Source organism: Pinus tabuliformis, chromosome 2_2 (genome assembly GCF_031772625.1).
Source record: "Pinus tabuliformis cultivar Carrire ecotype Pingquan chromosome 2_2, CPIR1, whole genome shotgun sequence".
In the NCBI taxonomy this organism is placed as follows: Eukaryota; Viridiplantae; Streptophyta; class Pinopsida; order Pinales; family Pinaceae; genus Pinus; species Pinus tabuliformis.
This window is the reverse complement of record NC_142300.1, coordinates 170,046,974-170,074,755: the sequence shown is the minus strand read 5'-3', so window position 1 is coordinate 170,074,755 and position 27,782 is coordinate 170,046,974. Positions and strand designations below refer to the sequence as shown.

Here is a 27,782-nt window from a genome sequence, read left to right as displayed (position 1 = left end):
TTCACCCCTACATAATATATAAATGAGCAAACTTTACCTATTTTACCTCTAATAATTTGGAATCATAATTTGAAATTTTAAACATACTTTTTTCAACAACAACAACAAAAATTGTTATATGTATTTTTTTTTTTAAATCTGATTCATTTAATCTGGTTTGATCTGGTTCCCATAAAAATTGTTATATGTATTTTTTTTTAAATCTGATTCATTTAATCTGGTTTGATCTGGTTCCCATAAAAATTATTATTTGTATTTTTTTTACATCTGATTCATTTGATCTGGTTTGATCTGGTTCCCATTTAAAACCCCGCTAGATAATGCGTCCCTTCAAAACCTAGTTCCAGTTTATAAAACTATCCTGCAAACATGACCAAGGATGGAATATTCAAGAAAAAGGAAATCACAGGGAATGGCATATTGATAAAACTATGTGAAATCGCTGGTCTGAACACAGGAAAAAAGGTATGGCGCCCGATACGATGTTACCTCGTGAAGTTTTGTAGGTATAAGTTACAAAATTTCATGACAACGAGAGTAAATGTCATCCAATATCCCGCTCGGGAGATCATCAACACTATGATTAGACTCTAATTACAGTACTAATAAGACAAATCACATTAAACAATATAACACTCTAAAGTCAAAATATTATACAAAACCAAAGATTACAAGACCAAATATGGGGTACCGATATAATTCTCCAGTCAGTGGTAAGACTAAATACCAATGATTAACTTGTAGCATGCCTAATGAAACTAAAGACCTAAGGTGAAAGGTGATGAACAATTGTTTTTTTTGCATATGCACCATACCAATACAAAATAACACCTGAATTATCATAATGCCCTATACTAAGTTGTGATTTAGCATGCCTGTGCCATACTTGTACAAAAATGACAAACCAACAATTAGAAGTATACCATCTTTACATGGCAATTGCACTGCTTTGACAAAACATAACCAGGCTTGAAGCAGAATTAGTTAAACAAAATAAAACAAACAAACAAAAATCCTTCCAACGTCACAGTTTTTTCATCCTCTTTTGTGCTATAAAGTTATATATTTATGTTACAACAAGATAAACCTAATATAATCATCATTGACAAATTCTGCGATGCTATACAACCAACATTATATAATCATAATTTCTCTTTAAGATGTTGAACAGTATTAAAATACTTTGATTCTATACCTATGCCTCGTACATTATTTGCTAGTAGAACGAGAAAAAAATATCAAATCCTCACCTGCATCCTGTACACAGTAGACTTTGAAGACTACAGTGACAAAGTATTCCAAAGCACTCTACGAGCACAGGAATAGGCTGAGGAAATTAGCTAACTCAATTATTTTATTAAAATCTCTGCATTCTATGTCAGAATCAACTGATATGGCTAATGAATGAGCAACAATGCTACATTGGAAACAACTAACAATGAAAAATATCTTTTCCAGGTGTTTATGCACAAACAATAAATTAATCGATGCTCACTGTTAGTAGAGAGCTTTCCTAAGGAGCTGCACTCGCAACATTTTGTTTGATTCCATCTTCTCCTTGAGACTGCCATCCATAGAAGAAGAAAAAAAGCTAGTGCTTTACTTACACAGTTCTGAAGCACCTAGATGACTAAAAAAAGAATTGCAGGCTTTATAAAGAACTCCAACTTAATTAATTCGGTTCAGATGCTCAATTCTTGTCAATCTTCTCAGTCACAAGTGGAAGAATCTCAAGCCTTTTTCCAGACATCCGTGGGCTTTCACTGATGGACTTTCCTACATCTTGAGATAGCTTGTGCCTCACATATCCATAGAAAGTGCAACCTAAAAGGGTAATCGCACATCCTACTGCATTTAAGAGGGATATTGGATTGCGAAATATAAGCCATGATACCATAATTGCAACTGCCACCTGGATGATCAAAATCATCAAAGATTACAAGAAAACAGATGTTGTCACAAACCACTGTATTATTTGACACCAAAACAAAACAAAAAAGAATTGACATAACGTATATGAAAGGAAAACAGATATAAAAGGAATCAAATCAATAGAACTGACCTTCATATTCCCTGCAACATTGAAAGTAACGGCAGTTGTCGAATGAATAACATAGAAGATCGAAAAGTTCAGACAGAAGGCAACTATGCCAGAGCCAAATATTATAAACAAGGGGCCGTAAACATTATCATGCGTTTCTAACCAGTGCAAGACACCAGTCCCTTCAAGAAGTAAAGCCGGAACAGCCAATATCATAGTCGCAAAAGGTGCCATATAAAATACAGTATTTATGCTGCAGAGACAAAACATCTGGATTATTAGAAAAAACTTCCACTTATAAACATAATTCTGGGGATACTGCAAAATATTTAAATATACAATGCAGATGCTAAAACCCAATGGAGCTCCTTCCTGAAAGTATATGGCTTCACCACCAAAAGCTGTTGTCATAAATTATAGTCTGGGCCTCTATGATTAGACTGAATAAACAACCGAGTGCTTCCAGGTAATCTGGTGACTTGAGGCTCGGACTACAACAATTAAAACAAGTTGCACTCAAATAATAAATGTAAGTGACTCTAAGTACATAGAAGTGCATAGAATGTATATTATGTGTATATCCCATCCAATGTTATGTGTAGCACTAACTGTATCCAACCTGTTGGGTGCACATCCTGATATTTGTGGATAAGACTGGCACATGACCTACATTGACCTCAAAGAATCTAGCGTCAGTTTGAAATAAATAGCAAGGCCCAAATATAAAGGTAGGCCATAGCGAGAGAACATTTCAAATGCAATATCCCAGCCTGCAGCATACTTTCTGTTTAATCATGATAAGATAAAATCAATGTAATATTTTGATGTTTTCTCAGATCATTTAGCTACTGCGTAAAATATTTACATGTTCGAGCATTAACATTCTAATAATATTTAAGTTAGGAATAATATGTTCACTTTATAAATTTGGGATGTGACCAATTTAAGGTAACATTTGAATGCTGAGGCTAGGGTTATATGGTTGATCCACCATAACCACTTGTGTTATAAACTGCACTAAGATATGCTGTAAAGGAGTGAGAGAGATGTGTTGACTGCAACAGTTTTAACTTTTAACGGAAGTCTATTCCTTATCATATTTCCACCGTCTTCTTCATGATTATGTGCACCTTAAATTTCTGCACGGTATGAGTAATACCAGAATCTATGAACCTGTAACAACTGATGTCAAAGTTTTGAGAACATGTGCATGGCCCCGCCAAAGAAAGAGAAGGCAATTCAGTTCCAGGAGAGAGGATATAAGGCATGTGGTTCCTGCACTAGACATGATTTTTTAATTGTGGCATTAATAAAGTTGAAGTTTTCAAATAAGTCAGAGTTGCAAAGGCCAAACGTTTGGGAAAAGGCATGGTGGGCATCAAAGTATTATAACTACGGTGAATACAGATCAGAAAAGTTGATAGCATCCATATCACATACTTTTGCAAAGATCTCAAGGTAAGACACCTGCATATATCAACGCAAGACACTGATATACATGAGCATATCCTTCCAAAAAGAGATATTATATACCATACTCAGTGAAGCAATGTTTCCCAGGAGAACGTGTAGGAATTTACAGGGTAAGTTCCACAGAAAGAATACCAAAAGGACACCGCTCACAACCAGATCTCAAATCAATACACCAGTATTTTTGACGTGGTTAAAACCCTCAGAGTGCAAGGAGGGAAACAGTCCACGGCCTGTCCCAACGTGGGTACTACAGGCAATTTATTAATCAATAATGAAAATTTACATAAGCTTTCTCTCATGCACGGATTACCCGAACAATGACCCTCCATGCGCTTTAAATAGAACTCATGGACCAATCAGGTGTCAAGCCACGGATCAAGTGTCGGTAATACCGAGGTGAGAGTGAACCGTCGGATCACTACATATCGTGACCGTCGGATTGTAAGTTACAAAATGTACAACGGTAAAGAAACACACTTTACCTAACTCTAACCTAACTCTATACTAGACCAAGTTGAACTTAACTATATCCTATGTGTCGGAATATCCTAACATCCCCCCTTAAGAACAACTTGTGATAGGATTGAAGGATTTACAAATATGACACAATAGGAGAAGGAAGGAGGCACTAGAGCCTATCCCCCCTTAGTGACAACTTCCTGAACTCCAAGCATATATCGAAGTTTAGTGAACTTCGCCTCTGTGAGAGCCTTTGTGAAGATGTATGCAACCTGATCATCTGTTGGACAATATTGCACTTCAAGAACATGATCATGAATGAGCTTTCTGATGAAGTGCATGTGTAGTTCAATGTGTTTGCTGCGCTGATGCTGGACTGGATCTTTGCATAGCTGAATGGCACTTTGATTATCACACCAAAGTGTGGTTGAATGCTGCTGCTCAAAGCCAAACTCTGATAGGATCTGACGAAGCCACAAGGCTTCCTTACTAGCTTCCACGGCACCACGATACTCTGCTTCTGCTGACGAAAGAGAAATGGCAGCCTGTTTCTTACAAGCCCATGTAATAGGTCCTGAACCAAGAGTGAAGACATAACCGGCAGTAGACTTCCGATCATCAGGGTCACCAGCCCAATCAGAATCAGTGAAACCAACTAACAGAGGAGCTGCTTTGGCACTGTAATGAATCCCAAACTGTACTGTACCTCGAACATAACGAAGTATTCTTTTAGCTGCTTTCCAATGACTTTCACGGGGGTTTTGCATAAAACGAGCAACAAGGCCAACAGCAAAGGAAAGATCAGGACGAGTATGGGTTAAATACAGGAGTTTTCCGACAAGTTGACGGTATAAGGTAGCATCAACTTCAGGAGAAGTACAAGAGACTGAAAGTTTGACTCCAGACTGAAAGGGAGAAGGGGCTGGCTTACAGTCTTCCATGTGAAAATGACGAAGAATATCACAAGCATACTTGGACTGGGAAAGGAAAATACCCTCTTGGGATTGCAAGACTTGAAGACCAAGAAAATAGTGTAAATGTCCTAAGTCTGTCATTTCAAATTTCATTTTAAGGCTGGACTTCACATGGTTTATAAGGTTGGGATCACTACCAGTAAGAATAAGATCATCAACATAAAGAACAAGGATGATAAGAGAGTTGCCCACTTTCTTGGTGTAGACAGTATTGTCAGAATGACACCTAGAAAAGCCAGATTCTAAAAGAAAGCTATCCATTTTGGCATACCAAGCCCGAGGAGCTTGCTTGAGGCCATAAAGGGATTTCTTAAGTCGACAAACAAGGCTGGAGTCTGTTTGTATGAAGCCAATGGGTTGTTCCATATAGATTTCTTCCTGCAAGTCCCCATGCAAGAAGGCAGATTTAACATCCATCTGATGGACTTCCCATTTTAAAGAGGCAGCAAGGGAAAGAACAAGGCGGATGAAGTTCATTTTGGCAACAGGGGAAAAGGTTTCAGTGTAGTCAATGCCTTCAACCTGTGAAAAGCCCTTAGCAACGAGACGAGCTTTATGTTTATCAACTTTCCCATCTGGTCCATACTTGGTTCTGTAAACCCATTTACATCTAACAAGTTTGCGTCCCTTTGGTAGAGGAACAAGATCCCATGTATCATTTGTCATCAATGAATGATATTCTTCATTCATAGCTGCTTCCCAATGTGGATGGCCTGAAGCTTCTGCAAAAGTGTCAGGATCATGATTTACTGGAGCTTGAGCCAGTAAAGAAGAGGCTCTTTCAAACTGAGAACGTGTACGTCGCTGATCTGTAGGATCACCGGCAAGATCACCTGCTGCATCCCGAGTGGCACGGACCCATCTTGGAAGTTGAGGATCCTGAGAAGGTGGGGGAGGATTATCATCCTCGCTTTCATCATCTGAAGAAGAAATGTTTTCAAAGATAGAAGAGATAGGAAGAGGTGGCACATCCGCCGGACTAGGCTCGCAGGCCGATTTATTTTCATCAAACTTTACATCTCTTCTAATGATAACATTTTTAGACTTAAATGGAATAAGTCTATAACCTTTTACATCTTCAGAATATCCAACAAAAGTACATTTCTCACTCTTAGGTTCTAAAGCTTTATGCTTTTCATCTGGAATATGGGCCCATGCTTCACTTCCAAACACACGAAAGTGACTTACATCTGGTTTAATGGAACTCCAAGCTTCTTCTGGAGTGATATTCTCTAGAACCTTAGTAGGAGTGCGATTGATTATATAATTTGCACAATTAATTGCTTCGGCCCAAAAACTAAGACTGAGTCCTTTAGATTGCAGCATACAATTAGCCATTTCCTTTAAGGTGCGATTTTTCCTTTCAGCTACACCATTTTGTTGTGGAGTGTATGGAACAGTATGTTGCATTTGAATTCCATTTTCGGTGCAAAAGTTGATGAATGTGTTTTTAACATATTCTCCACCATTATCAGTTCTTAGCTTAAGAATTTGATGTCCAGATTGTTTTTCAACAAAGGCTTTGAAGGCCAAAAAAGTGTTAAATACTTCGCTCTTGAGTTTTAAGAAGTATACCCAAGTGCGTCTGGAGAAATCATCAATGAAAGTTAAGAAGTACTTGCAGCCAGAGAATGAAGCAACAGGAAGAGGACCACATAAATCACTGTGCACAAGCTGTAAAGGGGCTGAGGCGTGCCAAGAGGCACGTTTGTCAAAACTGTCCCGATGATGTTTTCCGAGTACACATCCGGAACAAACACCATCTCTGCAAGATACCATAGGAAGACCTGTCACCATATTTTCTTTACATAGATGCTGAAGGGAGCGATAGTTTAAGTGACCAAATCGCTCATGCCAAAGTTTGCTCACTTCATCATTATGAGCAACAAATACTGAGGGAAGATTTGATGACCCAAAGTTGTGAAACTTATACAACCTTTTGGAATCATCAGCAAGACCAGTAGCTAGAATCTGTTTAGGATCTTTTAGATCCTTGATTACAACATCATGAGGTGAAAATTCAACAATTTTACCTTCACCTGAATGAGTTATCTGATAGACAGATAGAAGGTTGCAGGATAAGGTTGGAACACATAATACATCATTAAACTGACCATTGTCTAGATGAACAGTTCCAGTCCCTACAACATTAAGAGATCTATCATCACCAATATATATATTTTTGGTGTTACAATCATTTAAAGAAGAAAACATGGCTTGGTTTTTGGCCATGTGACAAGAGGCTCCAGAATCAATGAGCCACTCATGAGAATGAGAAGAAGAAGAAGATACATTTAATGCATAACCAGACTGAGATGATTGACGATGACATGCAGAAAGTGCCATTCCGGAAGTTGAAGTTGAAGTAGGCTCCACATGGATGTTATGTTTCTTCATTGCGACTTCCAAGGCTTCCATCTTCTTAAAGCATTTAGATTCTAAGTGGCCATCTCGATTACAAAAGTTACAATGTCTATCAGTCTTCTTCCATTTGTTTTTATTGGGCTTATCATTTTGCTGAAATGATCTTTCATTTTGAGGCTGAGATGGTTTAGGACCATTCTTTTGAGGATATGACTTCTTAGGATTCTTGGAATTTGGTTGCTGCTGGGCGGCTAACGCTTTCGTGGAAGAGTTGCCAAGATTAAGAAGACCAAGGTGTAAGAGTTTTTCTTGTTCTCTTATTAAGGAATCACAAAAGGAGTCAAAGGAAGGGGCCTTGTAGTCTTGTCCTTGACAAATGAAAGCTTCTCTTGTAGAATGGAAAGTGGAAACAAATACAGAGTAGGCTGGTCCCAACTTAGTAAGGATGGAATAAATAAGGTTACCATCGTCTTTCTTAACTTTAACACCTTCCAGGAGATATCTAAGGTTCTTGAATTTGGACAAGAAATCTTCAATGCAAGAAAAATTATTAGGATCCAAAGTAAGCAGCTCATTTTCAAGTTGATGGGCTCTAATTTCATTTTTAATCCCAAAAACTTTAGCAAGTTTTTCTAATGCTTCATGAGGAGTCTCAAGTTCTGCAATGTGGAATCTAAGATCAGGAGAAATAGACATCCCTATCAAACCACGTGCTTGATCTTGTCTATTTTCCCATTTTGCCGCCTTGTCTTCATCTTTTGGTTTCTTCTCTTGGTCTGTGGCTATTCTGAAGAGACCTTTACTTCTAAGTAAATCTTCGATGTAGGCTACCCATTGGAAGTAGTTAGTGCTGTCAAGAATGACTTGGCATGGGCTTTCCATTTTTTAAAAAAACTGAAGCTGAAGATGCTGAAAGTAAGTGTTCCAATGGATAGATCTCGAAAAAATAGGCGGTTTTAAAAAAAACGGCTCTGAAAAAGGCTTCCGATGAAGAAGTTATGGCTTTTTGAAAAATAATTGTTGAAGTTGCCGGCAAAGTGCGCGAATGTGCGGGAATGAAAAAATCCGCCCCCACAAAATGGAGACTTGAACCCAAGACCTCTACTCTCTTAAAATAGCTTTGAACCAATTGATCTATACAAAAAATTTGAGAGAGAGAGAGAGAGAGAGAGAGGGGGGGGGGGCCTTGGTTTGCGTGCTTGCCTTGAGAAACCTCTTTTTCCCTACAAAACACAAAACGCAAAACCCAACACGAATATGCAAAGAAAAACGAACCTTGCGGCTCGAAGTTAGCTTTAGCCAAAAAACTAGAAATTTAAAAAAAAAAATCTCAAAGTTAACTTTAGCCGAAAAACTAAATATTTTTCTCAATGTTTCTGATTTTCCGAGATCACACTAAGGTGCAGGGAAAAGAGCATACGCATGAGAAAAATCCTTCCTTTCTGTTTCTGATTTGCCCAGATCGCACAGAGTCGCAGGGCAAAGAGCATACGCAGAAATGAAAGGTATAGATCCAGTTAAAAAAAGGCTAAATAAACCGAAACCGAAATAAGCAGAGAGAAAATAACAGTAAACTGCAAAAAAAAAACACTGTATACCTCCCGATCTGAAAAATGACGCAGCTAGGGCTACCGGAAACCTTTTCGCGTGAAACGAAAGGGGTTCTTCACTGGAACAGATGCTCCGAACGCAACAGAGCAGTCCTCTCGGCCCAAAAGCAGTCAGAAACAGCAGATCTAGGAAACGACAGCCGCATGCAGTTCTACCGGCTTCAGATTTGGATCACCAACGGACGCGGCCCTCAAATAGCTCTGATACCATGTAGGAATTTACAGGGTAAGTTCCACAGAAAGAATACCAAAAGGACACCGCTCACAACCAGATCTCAAATCAATACACCAGTATTTTTGACGTGGTTAAAACCCTCAGAGTGCAAGGAGGGAAACAGTCCACGGCCTGTCCCAACGTGGGTACTACAGGCAATTTATTAATCAAAGAATGAAAATTTACATAAGCTTTCTCTCATGCACGGATTACCCGAACAATGACCCTCCATGCGCTTTAAATAGAACTCATGGACCAATCGGGTGTCAAGCCACGGATCAAGTGTCGGTAATACCGAGGTGAGAGTGAACCGTCGGATCACTACATATCGTGACCGTCGGATTGTAAGTTACAAAATGTACAACGGTAAAGAAACACACTTTACCTAACTCTAACCTAACTCTATACTAGACCAAGTTGAACTTAACTATATCCTATGTGTCGGAATATCCTAACAGAACGTTCAGATAAAAAATCACCAAAGCCACCCTGCCAGAATTTGCAGACCCAGGAAAAAACATAGATTTGGACACTGGCGACATTTGATAGTAGCATAAAGAACGCATGATTGACAATAAAGGAGCAGAACACAAAGATTGCACAGTGGCTGATTTGAAGGCACAAGAAAAATCTAGTAGACGGCCCTATCCAAAAGAGTTCCCACAGATTTTTGAGGCACTGAACAAGACAGACACCAGTAACGATAAAATGAGGCAAACAAAACTGAGATGCCTGAAAATTTCTATGAAAACTGGGGCATAGAAGTTGTGAGACATTGTTTATATATTTGTACTTGCTTCAGAAAATGTGGAGAGGAACACCAGGTACAAATTTCATCAAAGACAACATCAACTCTGAGTAAAGTCAAAAAAAACCCACAACCTACACAGATCTGTCTAGGACACAAAAAAATGATGTACATGTAGCAGAATTGCCATACACAGCACCTTGAGGGAATGCTGAGTTCCAGGTGTCAAATAGGAGATAATTTGAAAGCCCACAAACCTTAAAGAACTGCAGATTGTAAAGAGGCTAGAAATGGCAGCAATTGCTGCAGTGATAATCAGGTTATACACAATCTTTAATTTTTCAGAAAGCTTTATATACAAAGGTGATCAAATGAAGGGCAATATCAGGGGCATTGAAATTTTGACAGAAATGCTTTTGGGCATATGAATGTAAACCTCAAACTGTGACAAATAAGAAACCTTAATAAAGTTTAATATCTCGGTTTATTAGATGTTCAGCGCTGACCTATGAAACTTGCCCATAAACTTAGAAAAATACACCTAGTAAGCTTAGTCCTGATCTGTAACATTAAAGTTATAGAACAGAGGCTTATCATGGAGAACCTCCAGAATCATGTGAACAATAGCTGACACCTAGTATCCAAAGAAGATTTCCAGATATTTATCCTGTTGTTATCTCAATAACTGACACATAATAGTCAGACAGATTTTCCACATGCAACATCATGAGACTCCTGACACTACACGCCTGACAGAATAGTTTCAGAATCTAAATCTAAATTATGTTTATATCATTTACCAATTTGAATTTACATTGTGCAATGATGAATTTACATGAGATGATTGTTACTGTTTAGATTCTATCATTTTTATTTTTTATTTTTATAATTTAGAGATAGGACCCTTTACGCAAGGGACCACAACATCCCCAGTCCCACATGAATTTCCCTAAAATTTGTGGGGTATCTCCACATGTCACCTATGTGCATTTCCCCAGTCCTGCATCCCAAAAACTTCATGGAACATTGAATATAAGCTTTTGGAACATTATGGTAACTCTATCATCTTTGTGCTTATTTGTGAGAAATCTAAACTGTATTGTTTTGAATTTTGATTATCATGTGCATGGGATTCATGGAATTAATGACGTTATTTAAAGGAAATTTGAGTAATGTCCCAAGAATGCAATTCTGGGGACCCACATTGACCTAGGTCAGATGTTGGGAGAAGCCCAAATGATTAATAATCATTGTCGTGGAATAATACTCTTAAGGGAAGGACTCCGTATCAATGTGGATAACCTAGCCTAGAATTTTTATGACCTTGTGAGACAGAAATAGGAATGAATAATGGTTTATTTAGAAATTAGGAAATATCCGTCCCTAATGTTTGAATAGGGTGTAATGCCAAAAGGGGTTGGGATTAAGTTAGTAAATGTCAATCATGTGACCTTTGTAAAGTTACCCTAACCCTAATTTCGCCCTAAAACTATTTATGGTCTCTCATTACATGGCCATTATCATGGAGAATTAGGTGGTTTAGGTTCAAGACGAACGAAAAGAGAGACTCTTGTTCTTGGTTCAATGGTGAAAGGAAAGATAACAGTTGCTTTTGAGTTCTGGTTCTAGAATTTATGCAAATGAACTAGTGAGTTCTTGGGAAAAGTAAGTGTGGTTTATTCACTTGATTGAGGAAATAATTGTGATAATCTAACACTATTCAGTGATGCTGTTTAGGTGTCTTTTCTTGGCTTGGTCGAATAACTCCACCACTAGAGGTGCTATAGTATCATCGCCAAAGTGGGAAGTCCCTTTGCATACCCAGTCAGCCCTATGGAGGGTTTTCAGGTCTCCACCTTATAGCACTTTATAGTCAATTGGACATTGTTTAATTATTACCTTGTTTCTTGTGCAAAGTTCCTTGGTTGAGTTCAGCCCTAGAAGAAAATGTCAATTGAGTATCCGTGGCCTTGCACGAAGAGCATCACCATGGTTATTAATGTTACATTGCTTGGGAGGAAAAGATACCCTTAGGGTGTGTGATTCCCTTGTAGTTGTTTGGAATTGAAAATTGGTTTGCACCTATGTTGCAGGAAACGTAGGGCAAGGGGGCGTTTCCGTACGAAAACATGTACGAAATGCTGAAACGCGTATGGTACGGCCCTGAAACGTGTTTCAGGGCGTACTGCCACGTTTCACGAAACCGTACGACTCACGTTTCAGCTTTTTACTTGTGTTTTTTTTAATTTGTTTTCTAATTTATTTTTAGGTTATCCTAGTGACTTCTAGTTGCTTCTAGATTCCTGTCTAAAGTTATAAAAGTGAATTTTTGCCCTAGTGTTGATATGAAAATGAAAAATAAAGGAGAATATCACTTTTACTCAGAATGTTTGAGAGTGGTTTCGCCCTCATTGGATTTCATATGGAGAAAGTAGAATTTTAGATCTCACTCAAAATCCAGTAGACTTATCTGTTTTTCAGGATTTCAGGATTGGGGGGATTGCAATGTTTCCATTGGATTTTATCATGTACTAGGGTATGGAACTTGTATTTAATTAAGAGAACCAAGCCCTCTATGCAGGGGAGACTCCCAATAATGAAGAGCATGTAGGGTACTAGGGTATGAAACTTGTATTTAATCAAGAGCACTAAGGTCGTTCGACTATGTAGGAGGAGACTCCCAATCAAGCACGAGACAAGAAATTAGAAATTTCTCGTGGCTGATTTTGGATATTTCTATTTTCATTATGTGATCATTCATGAGTAAATGTGATGTAAATTTAAAGACTTATAGTTTATGCATTGACAATTGACAATTTTATCATAATGTAATAAATTAGAATGTATCATATATGCTTTATGATTGCACATATTTCTTAAATGTCCTAATATATATATATATATATATATATATATATATATATATATATTCGCGTTTCCCCGTTTCCAAAATTTAGGGAGGTCGCGTATCGTATTGGTTTCCATTTTGGAAACTCGTACCCGTTTCCCCGTTTTGTGCAACCTAGGTTTGCACTAGTGAGCTGGACTTCCTCAAAACAATGGGCACAAATACGTGTTTATTCTATTAAATATTTTCCTTGCTTAATGAAGTTCTTCATTGATTTGTGGTATTAGAAAATATTGAATTTGTTGAGTTGAAAAAAGGGAGTTCCAACACGCTCATGCCAAGTTGAGTTTACAAGTGGTATTAGAAAGACTCAATTTTTCGGAATTAAGTGCCTCTAGAGGTATTTAAAGGAGACACTCGCGAATTAATTGATAAAATGAGATAAGATAATTGTCTTATTGTCCAAAATATAACCACAAAAGTAGGTCAATCGGGCTAAGAGATATATCCAGTGTGAATTACAAAGTGGGATTGTTATAGCAGTTGCTAAATAATGTTGAAAGAAAAAGAAGGATAGTGAAAAGAGTGCAACATAAATATATGTCTAGCCAAGCAAATCACTAAGTCTAACCAAAACAGATATGTATAATTGTGGTACAAGTGCAGTGATATACAAGGGGAGAGTTCGCAACTAGAAATCTAAAAATCTCGATTTGGAGCAAGAGTGATGTCAAGTTTTTGCGATCATAACGAGTGAGGGGAAGGGGTCGAGGGAGAGGGGACCAGGGCACTAGCTCATTGTCATAGTTGTTAGGCACTATGAGAAGATTTAGATGTACGATCCTTTCAAGGTGCATAGGAGTGAGGAAGCCTTGCTCTCTTACCATCCAAGGTGAAAGGAAAAAACTCCAAATAGATCCAAGGTTGCTCAATTATCTCTGAGGGGTAGTCCATCTATCACACTAATGATATGTGGTCTATTAGCTTGTTTAGAAATTTAGAAACTACCTTGAAGAGGTCAGTCGACCACCCAAACGGGAGGTCAAAGGGAGACCAAAGGTCTCACAACTCTATGATATTAAATACTCTAAAGGTTTGTCAATCACTTGTTGCTCTGATCTGATTAGGCAACATGAAAGTATAAGGTGATCTCCAAATTGATACTTGGTGAGGCAAGGCATGCAAGAGCTGAAATCGATGGCAAAGTATCTCCTTGATGAAGAGGGATAAGCATTTATGATTGTGATACTACAATAGAGTAGAGAGCTAGTTCCCCAAGTCCTTATAAAGGCAACAATAATGTCCTCTAATCTCATTGTATAAGGGACAACCGAAAATGAGGTGTGCTTATGTCACCTACTCTTATAATTGACACACCTAAAAGATCTGGTCTTGCTATTAGCTATGGTGATTGATTTCCAAACAAGGTTAATGCGAACCCACCTAGAGCTAACCCCAAAGGATCCTTAATGAGTGCATCCATTGTATCCATGTGTATGCGGGGAATATAATGATGCCATCCCACAACTCCAAGAAATGCTCTAGAATCTAGATAGAAGCCCATCTTCAAGCCTAGGCCCTTCAAAGGTGAAGACCATGTAACTCAAATGCACAACCTATAGATGTTCTCTCCAATGACCCATTTCAACTCTTGTCTAGATGTCACAAGGTGACCTAGCACATGAAGAGAGTACCTAGAAGCAAGTAGTTTCTATGGCAAGATGGTCATCAACTGGGGAAGCTAAGAGGTCTCTGAGCACCAACCTCTTGCACAATAAATGGGATAGTATGAGGAGTACAATGCTAAGAGGTCTCTTTTGGAAGCAAAGTCCCCAAAGGTACAAACTCTATGTAGGAAAGAAACTAGACAAAAAATTACATAAAAGGAAAAAAGGGTGGGCTCTAAACTCCACCTAAACAATGGGCTCTAGTTTTTCGAAATGTAACTAGTGTCGGTCTTCATAATGTAATTCAAATGTGCTATTGATGTGTTTATTATATACATTATTATTATTTTATTTCTAGTCAAAACATGTTCTTCATGCTTATAGGGTCAATTGATTCAAAAGAAAATTTATTATGAATCAAAGAAATTTAATTGAGTCAAAGTCCCATTTGGACTTCTTGCAAGAAAAGGAAAATCATTTTTGTCTAGAGTCAAAGAGACAAAATGTCATCCACAAGACCAAGTCTGCCCTCCTTGGACAAGTCGGCCTTAGAGGCAGCTATTTGACCCTCCTGGATATATATATATATATATATATATATATACTTGACCATTTGGAAGACCAATCATCACATCAATTGCTATGCAAGAAGAAGAAGAAAATCAGTGAAAGTCAAAGGAGAGAGAGAGAAGTCAAAAGAGAGAGAAAATGAATTGTTTTTGCCTTAAATCTGGCCACACGTGCAAGTTTTCTACGGTTTTTCAGAAGCTGTTATAGGGCCAAAATTTCAGGGATCCAAAATATCAAGAGTTGACCAGATTTCAAAGATTTTACTAGCGTTGACTTTTGTTGACTTTGGAGTAGACTTAGAGGAGGATTGACTTGGGCCTTTCTGGCAATCTTGGTCTTGGATATCTCACTTCGATCTGATTCTATAAGGAGGATATTTGGGTTTTCCCCTTTGTGGTGTTTTGCCCTAGCTTGGAGCCTAATCTCTTGTGTTCTAACTTATGTCTCTTTGTGATCTTCATATTTTAGTAATTGCTTGATGAAGAGAATACAAATTTAATAACAATCCAACAAACATTCACAAGTAATTATCAAGTAAGAGAAATCAATCATTATTTACTAGCATCATAGTTTCTCAACACTGGTACCACATGTTCACATTGAATAATGTGCTTAAGAAGCAAGGTCTAGATTCTCTCGATCTAAGCACAATGGTTCTACAACAAATTTAATCACCAAATCTTTGAACCATGGAGGACCATAGGTCTAATAATCATCTTCAAGAGGCGCGGCTTAGACAAAATGTCACAACATTGGTTCCAAAAACACTATCTCTCAAGGATGGCAAGGGATTTGTACCATGTACTAAGTCCAGGTTGGAAGGCCTTACACATGCTAAAGGGAGGTCCCACAAATTAGACCCAAATAGGTGTGCATTGTCATGATCTCAATCTCTTCCCTTGAAAATAAAAAAATGTGGGTAGGAGAGGAAGCCCTTTAATGCATTCAAGATCATAACCCTGGTTTTCCCAAGTTGGTCATCAACGATCAAAGGTCACAAAAACTAGCCAAGGCATCAATAGAAGCCAACAAGATCAAGCCATTAGCGAAGACGACCAAGGAAATCAACACTTCATGAAGAAGGCAGCAATCTCCCTCCCAAATGTGCACATGGAGGATGCATTCCAATGCGTTAATGTAGATCCCAAAGAGTGTCGACTAGAAGGGACACCCCTACTTTATCCCCGTGGTACTTTGGATAAAGTCAAAGAGGTTGTGTTGTGTGGAAACAACCCACCACCAACTCATATAATGTCATGACAGCCACCATGTGACGGTATCTAAGATGCCAATGCCATGAAGCATTTGGAATAGAGCCTCTCTTGGAGTTGTGTCAAACACTTTCTAAAAGAACACAAAGCAATAGACAACTTCTAAAGAGAGATAGCAATCCCCCTCAACGACTTTAGACATGAAGATGTGATCAGTAATCACTCGGTACTCATAGAAAAAATTGGCCTATCTTCTAGCTCCAAGGTGTCAACTCCACAACTCATCTAAAAGACAAAATACAAGACTATGGCATATACCTTGGAAAATGTGTCCAACAATGACAATCTGGTATGTGTTTTGTTATGAATTGCTCCTCAATTTGTGGATCAAGTGAACGATATTTCTAGTCCAAGAATAGGAAAAACCATAGCAAACCACATTGTTAAACAAATCAGCAATCTGTGAATCAAGAGATTGGATACCATGCTTGAGGCAACTCAGCTTGGAAGCCTTCCTCATCCACTACTCCACTAGTGCTCATAACCTTAACTACTCTACAAATATCTCTTTTCAAGAAGAGAGAGTATAAGGAAGGGTAAGGGAATCCAAGTGGGATTCTTGAAAAAAAATCATTGGATTTTTTCAAGTCTAACGGATATTTTGTTGTTTGTTTTTTGCTTTCTTTTCTAAGCATAATATTCTTGTTTGTTTCTTACTAGTTATAAGTAGGATTGTATTTTTTTCTTACTATTTAAATAGATCAATAAAGTTATTTTGTTAAATCATCACTTAGTAAGATAGTGGCAAGAATGATGCTCTAAAACTACTTTTGCTTGGTTAAGAGCTTGTCTTCCTCGAACATACCGAAACATATCAATCAACCAAGACCCAAACGCATCTGGCAGGACTGAAAACCTGCCCCCTTACAGACCACCAAAAGGTAATTCCATCCCCTGCATTCGCACATACAAGCCAGTGATGGTTGTCCCCATTGTTGGTTTGACAATTGAGTTATGATAGGTTTTCCATTGTATAAAAAAGTTAGTGACACGAATGAATTTCATTTGTTATAAGGTTACGTTTGTTATTAATCAATGAACAGTAAATAGTATCACAATTTTTGTTCCTATTAATATTAGTATTTGCGTTAGTTGCTTACCAAAACAAAATATTTCCCTACTTGAAGTTCATGTTCATTTCCCTAGGATTGACCTCTTGATATAGATTTTTAAAAATGTGTAAACTAATACACATACACACTTGAATATAAATAATGAATATAAATAGCTTGACTAGAGTTAACATATTAATCTTTGATTGCATTTAGTATAATTCTTAACATTGAATAGTTAACAAGTAGAAAAATATACCTAGGTGCATAAATATTTATTCCCAAAGTTAAACTTGTATCAACCTATGAAACTGGATTCATCATATTTTCCTCAAGTGTCTGAATCCTATGAATCGGACACAATTTGCCCTAGTTCGAATTGTAAATTCAGGACACGTCGTGTCCTAATGAGACACGCTCGAATCCAGGTCGTGTCCCGTTAGGACACAACATGTCCCGAAAACCAGATTCGCATGCCGTGAAAAGGAACCCACGGGCCTTTAAAAACAGCGCATTCCTAATTTTCTTTATCATTTTCACTCATTCCTTTTGCAAACAGTGAGCTGTGGGTTTGTTGTTAGAAGTTTGGAGCAAGGAGCCAAGGGTTTGGAACGCTTCCAAGGAGATTCAAACACCAAGTAAGTGCATTTCATCTCTATTTTTTTGCATTTGTATTACAGCAGTTTGTATATGCATTTCTTTTACAAATTTGTGCATGTTTTGTTTATTTTTTTACAGCATTCATGGCTCAATCAAGGGCAGCAGGTAGGGGGCAAAGGAAGGGGAAGAATGTCCCCATTGGAGATGCCCCTCCTCCTCCAATATCATCAAAGTCTACTGCAACTAATGTTGAGGGAAGACTTCCTCTTAAAGGCAACATTGAGAAATATCCCTTGTGGAAATATGTCACAAGAGAGGATGCGCCAAGCACCAAGGGGAAGGGAGGAGGCAATGTGCATTGGAGATGCCACTTTTGCCACAATACTTTCACAAGCACATATTTTTGTGTGAAAGGCCATGTGTTGGCTTTACCAGGTTGTGGAGTTGGAGCTTGTACAGTTTTTCCTTTACAAAAGAGGAAATAAATGGAAAAAGAGTTCACTATTGGGTATGGAAAATGTGGCTGCAAAATCAAGAAAAACAAAAAATGATGACTCCCTTCCATGTTTGAGGAAAGGCACACAAAATTTCCATTTGAAAGTGTTATTGGGGGACAAGCATCAAAAAGAAAGGCAATTTCACTTGGTCCAATGGACAAAATTTTTCAAAAAGAGAAACAGGAAGAGCTTGATCTCACCATTGCCTTCTTTTTCTATCAAAACTTCATATCCTTTAATGTTGCACATTCACCTCTATTGATTGAGATGTGCCAAGCTCTAACTCACAAGTCTCCATCATGGTATGTGCCTCCTGGTTCAGAGAAGCTTAGAACCACGTTGTTGACGAAGGCAAAAAAAGAGGTGCGAAAAATGCTTGAGCCTATTAAAGCATCATGGCCAACATTTGGGGTTAGCATTGTGTCTGATGGATGGACAGATCCAGCACAACATCCACTAATCAACTTCATGGTATCTTCCTTGAATGGTCCAGTTTTCTTGAAAGCAGTGGATACACTTGGAGAATACAAGGATGCACAATTTATGGGTGAGTTATTTATTAAAGTTATTGAAGATGTAGGTGTTGATTCTTGTGTGCAAATCATTACAGATAATGCACCTGTTTGCAAGGCTACTGGCATGATTGTGGAAGCTAAATATCCACAGTGTTTTGGACACCTTGCATTGTCCATTCATTGAACTTAGCACTAAAATCCATTTCTTCTGATGTGCTTTGGATTGGTAACATTATTGAGGATGCACGACATATTCGTAACTTAGTGCAAAATCGTACAAACGTCCTCACTATCTACAAGGAGTACAGCAATCTATCATTGTTGAAGATTATTGATACATGGTTTGCCTCTCCATTCATCATGTTGAAGAGGTTGAGGGAGGTCAAGACTGCTCTTGGGGCCATGGTTATTTCTGAGTTTTGGTCTTTTTGGAGAAAGACAGATCAAGTAGCCTCTAAAAGAGTGAAGGACACAGTGCTAGATGATGCTTGGTGGGAGAGGGTAGATCTAATTATTCAAATGATGGACCCTATCATTTCTTTGCTTCGATTTGCAGATATAGAGAAACCCATCCTAGGAGAGGTTTATGAGGAATGGTATTCCATGATTGAGTCTGTGAGGAGCATTATTCTATAGAGTGAGTGCCCCGAGTATGAGACATCACCAGAGGCCTTCTGTGGTACTATACAGGATATTCTTGTCAACGGATGGGACAAGAATTGCACACCTTTACATTGTTTGGCTCACTCATTGAACCCAAAATACTACAGCCATGAGTGGCTGAATGGTGGACCTTCCCGCAGATTCCCTCCTCACATGGATGGTGAAATCTCACAGGGGAGGAAAGATGCATTTAGGCGGGTCTTTCAGAATAGAGCATTGCTTGATGAGGTGGAGGATGCCTTTGCAGAATTTTCCACTAGCACTGGTCGATTTGCAAGATATGATGCGATTAGAGACAGGGGGCTAAGAAGCCCTATTCTTGGTGGGCAAATCATGGGGCAACAAGCCCTCCTCTTCAGCAGTTAACCATGAGGCTCCTCTCCCAAGTGACTTCATCCTCTTGTTGTGAGAGGAATTGGAACACATATGGGAATTTGAATAGTGTGAAGAAGAGCAGGCTTAAGCAGTCCAGGGCAGAGACAATGGTGTATGTGCACACCAACCTTAGTCTTATTTACAGGTAGAGGGAAGAGTGGTTGAAGGGAAAGACAAAGATGTGGGATGTCTTCCCTGATGATATGGGTTTGGACAGCAGTGTTGAGTTGGCATTGGCTAACATGGATCTCAATGATCCAGTGCTAGAGCCTGTTAGATTTGATGACGGTGATATTGTAGAGGGGTCATCCTCCACACCAGCAGATGCAAAGGCGACTATGGATACAGGGGAGGAGGAGGACACAGAGTAGAGCAGTGGTGACCATGATGATGAGGACATTGATGTTGATTCTGATGATGACTATGAGGATTGATGATTCATGAGTCATGAGCTACCTACTGCCTTGAGGCTTGTATATCTGTAGTTGTTTTATATTTTCTATTTCTATTTGCCATTGGCATTGCACTACCTATGTAACACATTTTGATTTGACGACTTAATGAGAAAACTACAGCTGTCAGTGTCTTTATCTTACTATCTTGTCTTTCTCCTTTTGGATCATTGATGAATCAGTACACCAATGAACTGTCAGTAGCATGCGGAATTTAAGACTGCAACTAAAACATAGTGTGACGAAGGAGTTGAGTTATAAAAATTAAAAACTTTATTAAGCTAACTAGAACAAACAGATATAATTAGAACAAAACTTATCATGCTGACTAGATTGATCACAGATATATTATTTCATACCCATCAATATTACCTCTTTTTTAGAGGATCTATAAAGTTACATTTTATATGCTTAGTTAAATTAAGCAGTATTTTGATATTTATTTTTTTGTGTGATGGAAATCAAAAATGTTGGCAATGCTGAAAATTTACAATCAATCCAAAAGTTCCAACCTGCAGCGCACTATACAATATGTGCCTACATAGCCCTAAGCATACATTTAAGTTTTAAATAAAAAGGAACACTTCTGCTAACATACATTAAACATTAGACTTCTGAAGCACAAATTTTCCTTTGGCCTTACCCTCGTTTCACTAATTCTCTTCACAATTTGATTCTCCAGTGCTCTAAAGTTCATTTCCTATGCCAAATTTTGCATTAGACAACGTCTGGGAGATAATAACATGCAGTGATAAGCAGAGAAATCACTGAAATTTAAAAGATCATATGATGTGTTCAAAATAGATAAGTTATGTCCTCATTCTGTACAAGGGTCTTAGATTCAACTTTAGATTTATGTTCTTTTTCACAGCATCAATGATCTACAACCAAAGAATTGCTTATACATCACAAAGGACACTGCTAGCTATGGATGAGATATATTATAGAGATGAATTATTATTTATCAGAAGATTCAAGTTATCAAGCAAACATTATTAACCTTTAACAAACAGAAAGTATGCTTCAAACAGGGCATCAGTGGTTCAACCAATGTTAGTACAAACGTGATATAACTATTACAGAACTTGGCAGATTCACAGAAGACAAAAATATTATCCACTGCTAAACCTTTTTCACAGATTAACAAACTTTCTGAATGGCCCCTATAGTTTGAACATTCTCTCTTGGCAGTATAAATGTCCCCTAAATATATTAATATTACTGAGCAGTCATTTCAATTCACCAGAACATAGCCAATTTGGGTTGCAATTAACAGCCATTTCAATTTTCAAGTTATCTGGGCCTTCATTATCCATTTTAAGCAGGTAATTTATGAATCATTCAAGCAGCTAATCCTGAATGCTTACTAGCATTTCTTAATTCTTTAGGGTGGCTTACACTGGGTCTAGGGTATTGAGGAAAAATTACACATTTGCATTCCCACAACTCCTGCCATTCAATATACAGAAATAAAGAACAAGATGTTTGCTCCACATTTTACATGTCTGGTACACAGGCATTTAGACATGAAAAAGGACAATTGCAACAGCTTACTTTCAGATATATTGCAAGAAAATTAAGGAGACATTACATGAGATGCTGACAACAAATTAGAAAGGAAATCGAATGGAATTGCAGTATTAAGTATGCAACAATGTCCATTTTCCTCTTACAAAGAAAATAGAAAAGAAGGTTGCAATTTTGTGTACCTATCAAATTTATATCCATGAAGCAAACTCTCTGCAAGAATTGTTTTTGTTGAAGTAGCAAGGCACCCAAAGAAGGCTGCGCAGAAACCAAAAATATTGAAACTAAGTTCTGTAACAGAAGTAAGAAGAATGCCACCCACTATAGGTACCAGGGACCACCATATGCGCGTATCAAAAGCCTTTCTCCACACTAGCCATTGAAGAAATACTGTGATAAACGGAATTATGATCAGAAAGATGTATAAACTGTATGTGAACCAATATATACATAATCTGGTGAAAGAATTTTATCCTATACAGAAAGATCTAGAAGCAGTTTCTGCAAATTAAATAGCATCTGCTACCAAATGTATTTCGCTATAGCATTGCTTTTAAGATTTTCCATGCTACGCCTTGTAAATTGCTAGAATGCTCAAGGAAACAGGAATAATACCACTTATCCCAATAATGCTGAAAATAGTATGCATGAGTAGAACCAAACCTGTTGTAGCAGGAGTAAAAGATTTAATTGTCTGCATGAAAGAAACAGGTATGTAACGCAGGCTCACATTCCCCAGCACAATATTGATGCAAAAGACAAATGACATAGGGAAAATCCGCCTCCAGAGATCAACTGGATCAACTTCAATCAATGGCTTCACCTTAAAAACTTTAATTGCAATATATGACCCCACTGCTGAGCATATGAAGTGTACACATGATACTGACAGAGGAAATTTGAAGTCCAATTTCTGACAATTTAGCAGGGTATTTGTCAATCAGTGCCCATCCATGACAAATAATACACATGAAATATTGCAGGTAACTAATTTGAGTATTGTAAAGCAGGTATAAGATTCAAATCTGAATCTATTTCATAAACCGAAAACAATGAACATGGATACTAAAATTCCAGAGTTTACTTCGTAAATTCCACATGTAAATAATCCATCATCCACTGTCCCAAAATGGTTGAACAAAGTAAACTTACAGTAGAGATCAGAGATAAAAGGTACAGAAATAAATAAGTGATTTAATGCAGATAATGATGGCTTAAAACCAAATTTTATAGAAAAACATGAACCATAGAAATTGGCATTGTGTAACTTAATATATGCACCAGAACAAACCTGAGCTCAAATCAGCAACTTCATTTTCAGAATAGATAGGTCAAGATCAATGACCTTCTCAACACAACGAAGGGAGCAAAGTACTTTACCATAATCAACTTGACCACTATTGCTAGCTTCAATCCTTAAGATTAGTTTTCAAACTTAAGGATGGATTGCTTGAGTAGTTGGTGATGCCTTTTGGCTTAAAAAATGATGTTTTGCAACCCTTCACAAGTACATTTGTCATTGTTTATCTTGACAACGTGTTAATTTCTAGAAAGGCATAGGACAAACATCTCCAACACATCATAAAGGTCTTCTGTAATGTCCCCTTCAAATTAAATCACCCAAGGGAGGACGAAGCCTATTTAACCCCATAGGCTATAGTCATTTGTAGAGGGGAAACCCCTTATTGGATGTTATTGAAATTTGAGGTAACATTAGATAATTTGGGGTAAATGGAGGAAAACTTGCAATAAAAATCAAATTTGGGGCAAATGGAGGGAAACTTGTTAGCCACTCAAATTAAAATTAGGAGGGAAACCCCCAAAGAGAATCTGGAAAAAAGGAGAGACAAGATTCATTGTGATCATCATGGATTGTGGTTCTTTCTGATTTTTGAGCTGAGGCTCTTGGCGGGTTTTAAGACCCCTTCTTTCTGGTTGGTTTCGGTGGTTTAAGATTCCACACTAGCCAATCCACCTCTCTCTTTACTCTGCTTAGAATTATTTCTGAGGCAGCATTCATCTATTTTGTGGCAACAATGGTTTCTGAGGCAGAAATTATGTGGCTGTGAGGGTTCTGAGGCATTATCTGGGCAGTGAATTACACCTGAGACAGCATCTGATATAGCAGCCCATCGTTAAGGTGTTATTTGTGGCAGCAAGCCTTCTCTGAGGCCTTATCTGTAGCAGAAAGATGTTCCTGAGGCTAGTAAGGGCTGTTTACTAAGGACGCAGGGCTAAATCCATTAATTAAGACTGAGTATCTCCCGAGTAAGGTGGAGGCAGCTGACTACCTCTGAGGCTTTATTGGTGACAGTGGACCATCTATGAGGTATTTATTTGGCAGCGGATCATCTGTAAGATCTCACCTGTGACAGAAAAATCGTCTATGAGGCTGGTCTGTGGCAGTGAATCATCCTTGAGGTTTGTATGCAGCAGCAAATCATCCTTGAGGTTTGGATGCAGCAGCGAATAACCCGTGGCATGGTCTGTGGCTCTGAGGCAAACAAAGTCTGTTTGAGCTGACTGTCATAGTGAAAAGGCAGTGGATTGTTGTTCTAGGTAGCGTGGAGGGTGAAATCTCCCTGTCCCTCTGACAGCAAGGTTGGAGACCTCTCCCTGAAGTAGCAGAGAACTGTTTGTGGCTGCAGGACACTCATACAGCCCTGCCTGGAGTAAGCAACAGCCGAGGATAAGTCCCCTATGACAGCAGATGTCAGAGGTGCCGTTCTTTAAGGTGGCTGGGAACAAAAGTTTACAATCAGAGGTTGCAAGCGTTAAGGACGCTGGCTGATCAGAGTCTGAGGCAGATAGCACTATCAACGGAGCAAACAACCAGCAAGGGTTGTGATATGACTGGTGACAGCTGAACTAAGAGAGGGTCCTAAATTTGTGAGGATTAGCTACAATCTAGTAAGCTATACTTTGATGTTATCTATGGAATTTGTGAGACTGTAACTGCTTATTAAATCAATTGATTGTTTAGATTCTTCAGTAGACTACTGTGTATCCAATTATGAGAACTGCTGTGTCATAGTTCAGTAAGTGTTGAAATGTTCTTGCAAAACACAATTTCTTCTTGTATCAATTGAAACCCTAGATCACAATTGTGCTCTAAGGATAATTTTCTCAGAAGGGACATTACAGTGGTATCAGAGCTGGCTTTCCTTACAGCCTAGAGGGTTTATTTGAGAAATGTTGCAGCAGGGATTACTCCTATCAGTAGAGAAGGTAAACCCTCTTGCACACTTTTAAAGACTATAACAAAGTATTTGAATATTATAATTTATAACAGAAACTTTACAAAAGAAATAGAGCAGGTTGGGTTATGGGCTTTAGCAGAAGCAGCAAAGAAAAAAAGAAAAAGCAGACCTATAGAAGGTGGAACAGCAATGGAGAGCATAACTGCTGAACAAAACCCTAGCAACCATGTTGCGGATACAGCTGAGACAATGGTTAATGGTGATGGCTATGGTCCAACCACCAAAGATGGTTTGGAAGAAATTGCATCTGTGGAAAATAAACAATATGCATCAACTCCTAGACTCTAGTCACTGCCCTGAGAGGCAGGCCATTGTCCCAGTGAAAATGGAAGCCTTCAATATATGTTCTCCTCTGAAGTCAGCTTGTACAGTCTACAAGTGCAAGACCCATAGTCATTGTGGTGATGATATGATGACTTTGGAGAATATACTACAAATCAAGAGAGCCATTTTTCCTATGATTCCTTGTGGATAGTTTCAACCATCTCTTGTCATGTTTCCGAGAAAGGGATGACACAAGAATCTCTTCCGACAAGCCAAAAGAAATTTAATATGCTACTGCAAGGGATATTACAATGTGGCCTCATCTCTTGGCAAGGGGATGGTGTTCTGAGCAACCTGAGGACCAGGCTGTTTTTGGATTGAGGCAGCCTTTAGTTTTAAATTTTAATGATCCTAGTGTACAGAAGTTTTCAATAAGAGATCTTACAAACGGAATTCATTATTTTGACTCCATTAGTAAGGTTTTAAGCAAGGTGGCATCAGATCTGAGGTTGCTTGTTCAAAAAACACATAATATGACAGGGGTTGACCGTTGAACAGACGCCAAATTGTCTCCAGGAATCTGAGAATGCAAAGGAAAAGAATGGGCATGAAGGCCATCTGCATCGTTATCTTCAAACTAGATTTAATACAGAAGTGTTCAAGTCCTTTTTATTTACAATAGTTAACACCAGTCTAACATCACGAGTGGAACCATCTAGGATACAAGAAAAGGTGACTTTACCTTTGGATGATGGCTCAAATTGGTCTCCATATGCATATTGGGAAACAGAAGATACAAACAATTTAGGCTTACTACCATCTAAGCAATGGAAACATCGCACACACTACGCAGAGGGTGATTCATTGAATTGTAATTTGTAATGTTCCCTGTTGATTAATTGCCCAAGGAAGGACAAGGTAGCCTATCCAAACCTGTAGGCTGTAGTCATTGATAAAGGGAGGAACCCATTATCCAATGTTTTGGGGTAACATTGGGTAAATTTGGGGTAGCTTGGTCAAAACGCCAGAATTGGGGGCTAGACTTGTAACTCCTCACATTAAATTAAGGAAAAGATCCCCCCCAAGAGAAATCTGTAAATAAGAGATAGAATCATTTATCATAATTGATTTTGGATTGAAATATCTTTGTTTCTTGAGTTGAGGTACCAGGAGTTTTAAGACCCCTTTCTTCTCTTGATTAGTTTCGGTGGAGCTGATCCCACCCTAGCTAATCCTCTACCTTTCTCTAATTCTTCCTCTCTGGTCTGGTTTGGCATGCAAGGAAGTGGATTTTTGTTGGTCAACGACTATGTTCAAAGGCAGCGAAATTCATTCCTGTGGATTTTCTTTGAAGCAAAGGTCATCCCTGAGGTATCCCTTAGCCACTGAACCTCTAATCTAGAATAGTGAGGGCAATTCTGTGGATAACCTGAGGCAGTGAAGGTTGTATTTGTGGTCAATCTTGGCCACCGAGGCTTCGTCCTAAGCATCGAGTCCCTTTCTTGTAGATATCAAGGGCAGTGAGGCCTCTAGGGCAATAATCTGCACTCAGTCATATTTTCCTAAACTGTTTTGGATAGTGGAACAGTGTATAAGTTCTCCCTGTTTAGAGCAGCAATATATCACCGCATTCCTTCCTGGGAATATTAAGGGCAGCGGGGCAGTCCTTACCCCATCCTTGAGGCAATGGACCTACGAGGAGATAGAACAAGAATCCTAGTGACAGAGCAGAATTGTGGAATGTCTGGGAGAGTTGCAGCCTATACTCCCACCTGTTGGATAAGCATTGAACTGGGCAGCACACACGAGCTTGGGAAGGACAGGATAAAACATTAAGATAACCAACCCAGTTAGGACATTAGTAGGTAGCGGGATTCTTTGTAGGCCGAGATCAAGCTATTAATTAGCTCAAATCATTTCGTAAGTTGATTAAAGCAGATTGTAGGATCGGTATTGTTGATTAGAAATTCATGACTATTATAAATACAGAAGTGTACAATTACATTGGATAAACAACAATTGTCAGTATAAAAGTGTTGGTAACAGTTGTAAAAGTAAGATAGATGTGGACTAATTTATGTGTTGTGAAATCTATTGTTATTGCAAAATCTGTGTTATCTCTGCCTGAAGTTGAAGAACATTGTGAAATTACTATTATTTATCTTATGATTTCATAACCCTAAGGTTAGAAATTCCCTAGAGATATTACAGTGGTATCAGAGTTGGCTCTCCTACTGGCCTGAAGAGTTTGTTTGGAAAATGGAGCTACAGGCCTGAAGAGTTTGTTTGGAAAATGGAGCTACAGGAATCAGTTTGTGGGAAGGAGTATGTAGAGTCT

At 38.4% G+C, this 27,782-nt stretch overlaps 1 protein-coding gene across 1 annotated transcript in view; it reads right to left on the bottom strand.

Annotated features, from left to right (window-relative positions):
- Positions 1-1,118: 1,118 nt before the first annotated feature.
- Positions 1,119-27,782, bottom strand: part of LOC149191957 (UDP-galactose transporter 1-like) — a 96,918-nt gene continuing 70,254 nt past the window's right edge. Inside the window, exons 2-5 of the mRNA XM_089404441.1 lie at positions 22,584-22,833; positions 22,103-22,310; positions 2,063-2,294; positions 1,119-1,912 (exon numbers count right to left, since the gene is read on the bottom strand). Coding sequence (XP_089260567.1) covers positions 1,691-1,912; positions 2,063-2,294; positions 22,103-22,310; positions 22,584-22,833 — 912 coding nt within the window. The 3' untranslated portion in view covers positions 1,119-1,690. The remainder of the gene's footprint in view (positions 1,913-2,062; positions 2,295-22,102; positions 22,311-22,583; positions 22,834-27,782) is intronic.